Source organism: Micromonas pusilla (genome assembly GCF_000151265.4).
Source record: "Micromonas pusilla CCMP1545 genomic scaffold MICPUCscaffold_1, whole genome shotgun sequence".
NCBI classification, from domain to species: Eukaryota; Viridiplantae; Chlorophyta; class Mamiellophyceae; order Mamiellales; family Mamiellaceae; genus Micromonas; species Micromonas pusilla.
Window position 1 is genome coordinate 1,960,516 of NW_003315882.1, and position 9,899 is coordinate 1,970,414.

At 70.5% G+C, this 9,899-nt stretch overlaps 6 protein-coding genes across 6 annotated transcripts; 4 read left to right on the plus strand and 2 right to left on the minus strand.

Moving 5' to 3' along the window:
* Nucleotides 1–100: 100 nt before the first annotated feature.
* On the plus strand, nt 101–2,715 carry MICPUCDRAFT_38232 (uncharacterized protein; the record flags this gene model as incomplete). Its single annotated transcript, XM_003055202.1, has 2 exons — nt 101–183; nt 354–2,715. The coding sequence occupies 2 exons, from the start codon at nt 101–103 to the stop codon at nt 2,713–2,715; spliced, it is 2,445 nt and encodes an 814-aa protein (XP_003055248.1).
* Nucleotides 2,716–2,860: 145 nt separating this feature from the next.
* MICPUCDRAFT_61815 (uncharacterized protein) lies at nt 2,861–3,676 on the minus strand (the record flags this gene model as incomplete). Its single annotated transcript, XM_003055725.1, has 1 exon — nt 2,861–3,676. The coding sequence occupies one exon, from the start codon at nt 3,674–3,676 to the stop codon at nt 2,861–2,863; it is 816 nt and encodes a 271-aa protein (XP_003055771.1).
* A 153-nt stretch (nt 3,677–3,829) lies between these two features.
* On the plus strand, nt 3,830–4,621 carry MICPUCDRAFT_43874 (uncharacterized protein; the record flags this gene model as incomplete). The annotated part of the gene is made up of 1 exon (XM_003055203.1): nt 3,830–4,621. The coding sequence occupies one exon, from the start codon at nt 3,830–3,832 to the stop codon at nt 4,619–4,621; it is 792 nt and encodes a 263-aa protein (XP_003055249.1).
* Nucleotides 4,622–5,296: 675 nt separating this feature from the next.
* On the plus strand, nt 5,297–6,433 carry MICPUCDRAFT_50808 (uncharacterized protein; the record flags this gene model as incomplete). Its single annotated transcript, XM_003055204.1, has 1 exon — nt 5,297–6,433. One exon carries the CDS (start codon nt 5,297–5,299, stop codon nt 6,431–6,433), a length of 1,137 nt encoding a protein of 378 aa, XP_003055250.1.
* Nucleotides 6,434–6,768: 335 nt separating this feature from the next.
* Nucleotides 6,769–7,710, minus strand: MICPUCDRAFT_50809 (uncharacterized protein; the record flags this gene model as incomplete). Its single annotated transcript, XM_003055726.1, has 1 exon — nt 6,769–7,710. One exon carries the CDS (start codon nt 7,708–7,710, stop codon nt 6,769–6,771), a length of 942 nt encoding a protein of 313 aa, XP_003055772.1.
* Nucleotides 7,711–7,864: 154 nt separating this feature from the next.
* Nucleotides 7,865–9,589, plus strand: MICPUCDRAFT_50810 (uncharacterized protein; the record flags this gene model as incomplete). The annotated part of the gene is made up of 1 exon (XM_003055205.1): nt 7,865–9,589. One exon carries the CDS (start codon nt 7,865–7,867, stop codon nt 9,587–9,589), a length of 1,725 nt encoding a protein of 574 aa, XP_003055251.1.
* Nucleotides 9,590–9,899: the final 310 nt, after the last annotated feature.

Sequence of the window (9,899 nt, forward strand, 5' to 3'; positions counted from 1 at the left end):
GAGCGCGTCTCCGGAAAACTGTCACGCGCACAGCTGTGCGAATTCACAACGCCTCGCGTCCGGGGCGCGCGGACACACCGCAGGACGCGACGGCGCGCCCATGGCCGGCGACCGCGTCATTCCCGCGGTCGCGGCCGCGTACTTCGCGCTCGTGTTCGGACTCACCGGCCCGGTCGTTCGATGGTGCGCCGCGCGCCCCGTCCTTCAGATCTCCCGCGTCGTCGTCGTTTCCCAGATTCCCACCACGACGGTCCGCCCGTCGCGCGCGCGCGACGGAACGTCGTCGTCGCCCGTCGCGTCGCGTCGCCTCCTCCGCGCTGACGCGTCCGCGTCCGCGTCCTCGTTCCTCGCAGGATACTCTTCGGCGTCGGCGTCGTACTCTTCGCGCAGGCGCTGCTGGTGCGATACGTCCTCGTCGCGCCCTCGAGCGATGACGCTGACGCGGCGAACGACGACGACGCGACGCGACGCGCCGAGAAAGCGGAAGGCGACGACGACGACGGCGACGCGCGCGCCCGCGCGCCCGCCTCGCGCGACGAGCACCGCGGCTGGCTCGTCCTCCTCGCCCCCGAGTCCGCGGACGACCTCCCGACGCCGCCGGAGAAGCCGCGGAACGGCGAGAAGACGTTCGCGACGCTGCGGCGAAACGGCGACCTCAGCCTCGCGACGTCGGCGGCGGCGGCGGCGGCGTCGGCGGCGACGACGATCGACCTCGACGGCGCGGAGCTTCGCGTGTTCACCTCCGGGAACGCCAAAAAACGCTGGTTCAAGCGCCACCCGTTCGCGCTGATCCACCCCGAGGGCAGGCCGCTGTACAAGGGCAAGAGCGTGGTGTGGTGTTACGCGTCGTCGGATCCGGCGAAGGAGGCGTGGATCGTCGCGATCGCCGGAGAGTTGAAGCGACGCGGGGGCGCGATGGATCGGAGCGTGTTCGCCGCCGCCGCCGCCGCCGCGGTGGCCGCGAACGGCGGCGAGGGGGGGGAGATGAAGATGAATATGAAGAGCGAAGGCGGGACGGATCCCGCGCAGAGGGCGCTCGTGAAGCATCTCGCGCACAGGGCGACGGTGAGGGAGGCGGCGGGCGCGTCGAGGGCGCGGGACGACGCGAATTTCGTCGCCGCCGCCGCGGCGAGCGCTTCGGAGGGCGAGGAGGGCGCTTCGGACGAGGCGGGCAAGATGAAAGCCGCCGCGAGCGCGCTCGCGATGCGCGAGCTCGCGTGGTCGTCCGGCGGCGCCGCGGGGGCGACGATCAACGCGCTGCTGTCGCGCGTGTTGTTCGACGCGCTACGTGACGCGGAGGAGCTCGAAAAGATTCGCCGCGACTTGGACGCGCTCCTCGCCGACGTCCCGGACCTTCCGAAGTTTGTCTCCCCGCCGCGGATCGAGCGCGTGACGCTGGGGAAGGCCACGCCGCAGATCGTCTCCGCGAGGGTGCCCGCGAACGCGACCGCGGACGACGTCTCCGCGGCGCCGTGGGACGGCGGCGCGCTCGCGAACCGAGGCCCGTGCTCGTGCGTCGAGCTCGACGTCGCGTTCGACGCGTCGAGCGCGAGCGCGAGCGCGAACGCGCGCGGCGACGGCGCGGCGCCGGAGATCACGCTGAAGACGCACGTGGACCTGCGCGCGCTGACTGAGGGGGGAGGAGGCGGCGGCGGCGGCGACGCGTCGTCGTCGGTCGGCGGCGGGGGCGCCGAGTCTGGCGCCGAGTCTGGCGCCGCCGCGGCGACGACGGATTCGTTGACGCCGTTGAAGAATTTCGCCAAGACGGCGGTGAACGCCGTCGCGAAGACGTTGGAAAACACGCCGCTGACGCTCACGGTGCGGCTCTTAAAGTTGAGCGGGACGCTCCGGGTGTGGATCCCGCCGCCGCCGGGCGACCGCGTCTGGTTCGGGTTCGTGGACGAGCCCGTCGTCGAGATGGCGGCGGCGCCCGCCGTCGGGACGTACGGGATTCGATGGAAAGAGCTCGGCGAGACGGTCAGCGGGCTGATCACGAGGAAGTTGCGGAGGGAAATTGTCGACGCGCTGGTGCTTCCGAACGCCGGGAACGTCGTCGCGGAGGCGCTGAGCCCGTGGGACGCCGCCGCGGTCGGCGTCGTCGAGGTGACCGCCGCGGAGCTGATCGAGCTCACGAGGCGCGCGCTGGAAGGCGACGCTTCGCGCGGAGACGAGAGGGGGAAGGAAAAAGAAAAAGAAAAAGAGACGACGACGACGACGACGACGACGCTCGCGAAGACGCAACCCGCGATGGACGAAGTGACGCCGGCCGCGGAGGTGGAGGAAGTCGCGGAGGAGGTCGCCGTGGAAGCGGCGACCGCGTCGTCGTCGTCGCCGCCGCCGCCGCCGCCGCCGCCGCCCGTCGCGTCCACGCCGCCGGCGGAGATCAGATCGAAACCTTCCCCGGCGCCGACGCCGGACTCGTCCCCGACCACCGCCGCGGTCGCGTGGCTGAACAAAGTCCAGAGCAACATGAAGACGGACTTCTCCACGTTCAAGCGCGGCGTCGAGGCTGGCGGCGCGAAAGGCGGGTTCGCCGCGGCCGTGAACATCGCGCAGCAGAGAATCAAAGAGGAGCTTCGCGCGGCGCAAAAGAAGGCGGCGGCTGCGGGGACGTCGAGCGGCAGCCCGCGGAGCCCGAAGGTCTACGGCGAAGGGAAGGAGATCCCGTACGACCCTCTGAGCGTCGGCAGAGGCGGCAAGGCGCACGCGGAGTGAGACGGGACGGACCCGACGTCGTAGCATGCAGAAGTGAGTAAGTCTTTTACAAGAAGCGTATTACGAGCCAGACGACGACGTCGCCTTCTTTTGGTACAGAGATACAGACACCGTTGTTGGTAACAAATCCCCCCCCCCCAAATCATCACGCGCCGCCGCCTTTACCACCTTTGTTCCCCGGCACCGACGACGAGAACATGCGGCCGCGGAACCCGAAATCGTGCAGCGTCGGCCCGGGGCGGGCGGCGGCGAACCCTGTCCGAGTGCCCCCCGTCCCCGCCGGCGCGGATCCGACGACGAGCCCGCCGCGTCCTCCGAACCCCGCGTCCCGCGCGGCGACGTGCGCGTCGATCGCGACGCCGCCGCCGCCGCCGCCGCCGCCGCCCTTCGTTCCGTTTCCCGTTCCCGTTCCCGTTCCTCCCTCGTCCAGCGACGCTCTCCGATGCGCGTTGTACTTGTCGCGCCACGCGTCGTGCGCATCCTCTTCGCCTCCGACGAAGTCCATCTTCGCGAACGAGCGGCTCGACACGAGCGTGGAGTGCGAGTTCGGCGGCTGGACGCCGAAGAGGAGGCTCTTCAGCAGACCGGGCGGCGCGGCGATGGACGCGCCCACCGAGGACGCGTCCGGGAACAGAGCCGGGCCGATCTCGGAGGAGAGGCCCTTCGGCGACGGCGGGCTCTCGTTGTTTTCCGTCGTCATCGTAGTCCGAGTGATGATTTTCTTTCGCGACGCGACCGCGTTTCCCCCCTCCCGACCGTCGCCGAGGGCGTCGCGCGCGCGCGCGTCCACCGAGCGCGCGCGCGTTCGCGCGCGAGGAATCGACGTTCGGTCCGACGTCCCGCGGCAATCGCGCGGCGTCGTGCGAAGTGCGCTCCGAGCGGCGTCGCGATGCCGCGTCAGCAGCGGAGCAGCTTTTTTTTTTATCTGCCGAAAGATCGGATCTCCTGGCTGCATCAGCATCAGGGCGATATTGCACCGGTATCTTGAAAGGGGACGCGATCAAGTGTTGAAACCGAGGGATGGGTGAACGCGCCCCATCCATCCGCGGGCGCGCGAGTGGGCACGGCACGGCGTCACGAGAGAGAGCGGCCCCAGACCACGTCGGCGCGTCCGATGCCCCCGTTCCGCCTCGACGGCAAGCGCGCGCTCGTGACCGGCGGCACGAAAGGCCTGGGCGCGGCGATCGTGCGCTCGCTCGCGACCGCGGGCGCGAAGGTGCACCTGTGCGCGCGCACGCGCGCGGACGTCGACGCCGCGGTGCGCGCGTGGCGCGCGGACGGACTGACGGAGGTGTCGGGAAGCGCGTGCGACGTGACCGATCCGAACGCGCGCGACGCGCTCCTTCGCGACGTGCGCGCGCGCTTCGACGGCGAGCTCGACATCCTCGTGAGCAACGTCGGGTTCAACATCCGGAAGCCCACGACGGAGTTCACGTCCGCGGAGTATCGCGCGCTCATGGACGCGAATCTCGAGGCGTCGTTCGCGCTGTGCCAGATCTTCCATCCTCTCCTGCGCGCGGCGTCCTCCGCGTCCGTCGTCTTCAACAGCAGCGTCGCGTCGCTCGTGAGCATGCAGAGCGGCGCGGTGTACGCGATGACGAAGGGCGCGATGAACATCCTGACGAAGTACCTCGCGTGCGAGTGGGCGAGGGACGGCGTGCGCGTGAACGCGGTCGCGCCGTGGTACATCAACACGCCGCTCGCGCGAGCGGTGTTGAAGGACGAGAGGTATAAAAAGCACGTCGTCGACGCGACGCCTGCGGCGCGGGTGGGCGAGCCGAGGGAAGTGGGCGACGTCGTCGCGTTCTTGTGCATGGACGAGGCGAGCTACGTGACCGGGCAGGTGCTCGCGATCGACGGCGGGTTCAGCGTGAACGGGTGGAAGCCGCCGGCGGCGAAGCTGTGACCGGCGGCGCGGGGCGGGGTCGCCGCCGCCGCGGGAGTGGAACGCCAGACGCCACACGCGACGCGAGCCGGCGAGCCTCGGACGTGCCGACAATCTCGCGGAGACGGCGTGAAACTTTCTCGAGACGGTCCTTCGGAAGCGCGTCTCGAGTCGCGGTCGCGGCGGCGCGGCGGCGCGACCCGCGCGCGCGGCGGGAGCGGACGGCCCGAGTGGCGCGCATCGAGGCCCCCGCCGTGCAGCCGCCGCGAACGGACGCGTCGCGCGATCGGACGGATGCTTCCGGAAGGCGTCCGGACGGTTTCCGGAAGCCGCCGCCGCCGTCGGCGGCGGCGGCGGCGCTGCCGCCGCGCCGCGCGCCGCGTTCGAGCCGCGGGGAGAGCGAGGGGAGGGGTAGACCGTGGGCGCGCGCGGGCGGACGCTCGGAGGGTGACCCCAGCGATCTGCATGTTTTCAGCGTTTCCGCGGAGCCGCGCATAACCGTCGCTGCATAAACATTCTTTCGAAATTCGGTTAACCATTGATATTTTTTCACCCTGGAATCGACCCCTCGCGACCGATCAACGTTGACCCCGGAGTCCGATCGACTTTGACCGCGCTCGCGGGTTCGCGTACTCGCAGCTCTGAGCGCCACACGTCCCACTGACGTGTGCGATCTCGCGCGAATTTTCGTCCCACATGCGGCGGCGTTCGCGCGTCGCGCGCGACGCACTCACCCACCGCGCGACGTCGTGTGCTCCACGCCACGACCGCGTCGGTCTCGCCTTCATGTACACGTCGATGACACCGAACGCGGCCGCGGCGGCGCGCGTCACCGCGCGCGCGCGCGCGTCGCCGACGCCGCCGCGACGAATCGCGACGACGACGACGACGACGACGTCGTCGACGTCGCCCGAAAACGCGAAGACGTCGTTTCGCAGCCGGAGCGTCGGCCGCCGCGCCCGCCTCCCGCCGCCGCGCGCGAGTTGGTCCGACTTCGTCTCCGGCGTCAAGCGCGAGATCGACATCACGTTCAACCCGAGGACGGCCGGCGCGAAGATCGCGGGACGATGCCCGGACACGCAGACGGTCCCGAACGAGGTGGAGCGACAGAAAGAGATCGCGGAGATGGAAGCGATGGAGTCGGATGGGAGCGACGAGAATATCGACGGCTTCTTCGACCTCGCCGCGTTCACGCGACAGCTCGAGGAGCAGGTCAGGTCGCAGAACGACGCCGCGGACGCGGTCGACGTCGCGGAGCAGAAAGTGCACGCGGAGCTCGCCGCGAGGCTCGCGGAGGTGAACGACGGATGGGTCCCCGCCGCCGCGGAGGCGGCGCTCGACGCGACGGCGACCGAGGCGGCGGACGACGACTCTTCCCGGGGGCCCTACGCCTCCCTCGCGAAGAGCGACCGCCAGAGACAGCTCGAGGTGGCGTACTACGGCGCGGACTACGTCGGCGAGGGAGTGCTCACCGGGCGGGAGCTCGCGCTTCTGTGTTACGCGAAGTACGGAAAGTATCACGACATGGCCGTCAAGCACGTGCGAATGGGCGAAGGCATGAAACGCTGGGTGTCCCTCAACTTATACGTCGGGCACCTCGGACAGAGGTCCTACCCCGCGACGGAGGAGGAGTACCTCGCCGGGTTAGACTCGATCGCGTACATGATCACGTCGTGGGGGCAGGCGGACTACGCGCGCGCGTTCTTTCGCGAGCCGCCCATCGCGCGCCGGGGGCTGCCGTCGAGACCCCGCGTGGACACGTGCGTGACGCTCCAGTTTAACCGCTCCCCGACGTGGGACGACGAGATGGGGGACGAGTTCTTCACGTACTGACGGAGGACGCGTCGTGTCTGTCGATGATGCGCCGCACCCCGGGATCGTCTCACGGCCGGCCCGGCGACGGATGACCGCGCGTGAGCGCGCCCCGCGGGTGCGTTATTTATTTATCGCTTCGCTTCGCTTCGCTTCGAGGGGGACGGCGCGCGGGCGGGAGCGAACGACGCGCCCCACTCCCGCCGCCCCTTCATCACTTTTGTAACAACGTCAAACCAAATCGCGCGCGATGCCGCTGCTGCTTAAACTACTAAGGCTACGCTACTCGTATCATCACGTCCGCGTCCGCGGGCGCCGCGACTCGCTCGTCGTTCGACTCCTTCGACTCCTTCGCGCTACGGCGACGACGGCGGCGGCGGCAGCGTCACCGCGCTCGAGAGCCGCGCCCACACCGCCACCTCGGGCGACCCGCTCACCGCGCACGCGACCCTCTCGATCGGGACGGCCCACCCTCGAAACCCTAAACCGGGGGAACCCTTCGTCTCGGAGACGATCTTCCTCAGCGCGCGCGAGACGTTTCCCGGCGCCCACATCACCGACGCGTGCGGCTTCGGGTCGGCGTAAAACGTCGGGTGTCCCTTCGCGCGCAGCGCCGCGTCCACGGCGGCGATGAGACCCGCGAAGCCGCCGCGGCGTTCACGCGTGGGCGCCGCCGACGTCGACGCCTCCTCCAGGCGCAGCGCGAGGAACGTCGTCGTCTCGTCGTCGTTCGTGAAGACGTCGAAATCGGTCGCCGCCACAAAGAACGCGTCGACGTTCGCCGCCGCGAGGCGCGCGCGCAGCGCGGCGACGAGCGGCTTGCGCGCCTCCGCGCGCACGGGGAACACCCTCGAGAGGCTGACGTGAAGCGACGCGGGGAGGACGTCCGCGTCCGCGTCCGCGTCCGCGTCCGCGTCCGCGCGGGGGCGCGTCGCCGGGGCGGCGGGCGCGTCGTCGCCGATCGCGCGCAGGGACGGCATCTTCGCGCGCATCGCGCGCAGCGACGCGCGCAGCGCGTCCGTCGTCGACGCGTCGGAGGGGAACGCGATCGGCGCTCTGACGTGCGTCGCGAAGTTGCCTTCCACGTGCTCGAACGCGCGGACGCGCCCGAAGCGCGTCGTCGCGGCGGCGTCGTCCGCTTCCGCGTCGTCGTCGTCGTCGTCGCTCGCATCGCGCGGACGCTTCTTCGCCGCGTCCGCGCGGTCGTCGCCGCCGCCGTCGTCCTCGCGCGCGTCGTCCTCGCCGCCGCCGCCGCCGCCGCCGCCGTCGTCGCTGCCGTACCCAGCGAGCGCGTCCATCGCGCCCGCCGCGCGTCCGCGTCCGCCCCGCGCGGCGTCGCGTGACGCGAGGAGAGACTCGCTCGGAGCTGACGAAGCGATCGCTCTTCTCGTCGAGTCGCAGTCGGACGTCCGCGTCCCCGCGGCCTCGACGCGCAACATTGCGACCGGCGCGATGGACGGCGCGAACGCGGCCGCGGACGGCGACGCGTACTTCACCGACTGGGCGTCCTCCCGTCTCGCCGCGTTCGACGACCCGAAGAAGCTCGAGGAGGCGCTCATCGCGCAGGGCGTGCCCCCGGACGAGGCCAGACGCCTCGTCGACGTCGCGTCCTCGGATGGTCCCCCTCCGTCCGCGAATAAGTCGGCATCACCATCGGCGTCGGCGCCCGCGCCCGCGAGCGACGCGTCCGAGGAGGAATGGCGCGACCCGACGGTCGCGGCGTGGGAGTGCGCGACGTCGTCCGACGCGACGCCGCCCGCGGACGCGTCGAAGCCCTTGAGCGCCGCGCTGATCGACGCCCTCGACGCCCTCGACTGGGAGCAGGTCCATCGCGCGCTCATTCCGAACGTGTGGAACCGCATCAAGCTCGAGACGTTCACGGAGACGTGGGCGGTCTTCGGGGTGTGGCCGCCGACGGAAGGCGAACGCGAACGCGAACGCGAACGCGAACGCGAACGCGGAGGCGAACGCGGAGGCGAACGCGGAGGCGAACGCGGGGGCTCCGTCGACCGTCGCCGCCGCGTGATGCTCGAGGCGTACGGCACCGGCGGGATGACCTCCGCGCTGAAGCATCTCAGGCGCGTCCCATCTCACGCCGGTCCCCGTACGACCGCGTCGGCGCGGCGCGCGCCGTTCCTTGAGGACTTTGCCCGCGCGCGCATCTCTCCGCGCATCCCTCGCGTTCAATCCCGACACACAAACCGCGATAATACCTTTCAACTCCATCTGACGCCTTTGAATTCCACCCCGACGCACATCGCTTCGTACGGACCCTCGACCCTCAGGAGCGCCGACGTGCAGTACGTCGCGACGCGGGTGGAGGCGCCGGGCGGGGAGGCGCGGTTCGTGGCGAGCGCGTGGCTGGGGCCGGACTCGGAGGCGTTCGAGCGCGCGCCGCCGCGGAAAGAAGAGGAGGGTGAGGAGGAGGAGGCGGCGGCGGCGGAGAGAGCGAGTGGACGCGGCGTATCCGGCGGGGACGCGGCCGCGGACGAGGAGATCGGGTTGGACCTGACCGTCGAGGGGCTGCCGGCTGGGGCGAACCCCGACGCGAGGTGGATCCGCGAGTGGGCCGCGGTGCGGCATTATCTCGGCGGCGCGCACGCGTACACCGCCGTCGACGGGCGAATGTTCTTCGCCGCGCCGGACGGCGGGGACGGCGACGCGGAGTCGACGTCGATTTTGTCGACGTCGAAGTCGGCGCCCCTCGAGTCGAGCGTCGTCGCCGGCGCCGCGGTGCTCAGATCGCTCGGCGAATCGCTCAAGATGGCCCCCGAGTCGCTCGACGTCCACAACACTCGAAAGTCGAGGATGACGCGCGCGACGCACTACGACTTCGTTGCGCCGGGAGACGAGGACAGGACGGACGTCGGCGGCGTCGGCGACGACGTCGACGCCCTCGGCGCCGCGCTCGAGGCGTTTGAACGCGAAAAGGCGAGAGCGCGCGCGGAGGAGGAGGGCGCGCGCCTCAACGCCGGCGGCGGAGGCGTTATCACGTCCACGTCCGACTCCGATTACGACGACGAAGACGACGAGATGGTCGACGAGGTCCAGATGAGCGACGCGGCGATCGGCGCGCACCGCGAAGCCCTGGAGATGCTCCAGGCTGAGGCGCGTTCTATATATACGCCGCACCGGTCCCCACGCGACCGCGTTCGCGCGGTGAATGCCGTTCCTTGAGGACTTTCTCTCCCGGCGTTTCTCTCCGCCCAGGGTCCCTCGGTTTTAATCCCGACACACCTCAACGCCTTTCAACTTCAACTGACGCCTTTGAACTCCACCCCGACGTCGCTTCGTATGGACCCTCGACCCTAAGCTCGCGACGTGTCAGATGGCGGCTAGGAGAGAGGCGTGGAGGGCGGACGTCGACGCCGCGAGGGAAGCGCACGAGGAGGGACGGCGGCGGATGTGCGCGGCGACGGAGGCGCGGCGCGAGGGGGTTAAGGACGCGCTGCAGAAGCGGTTGTCGCAGCGGAAGCTCGCGAAGGAG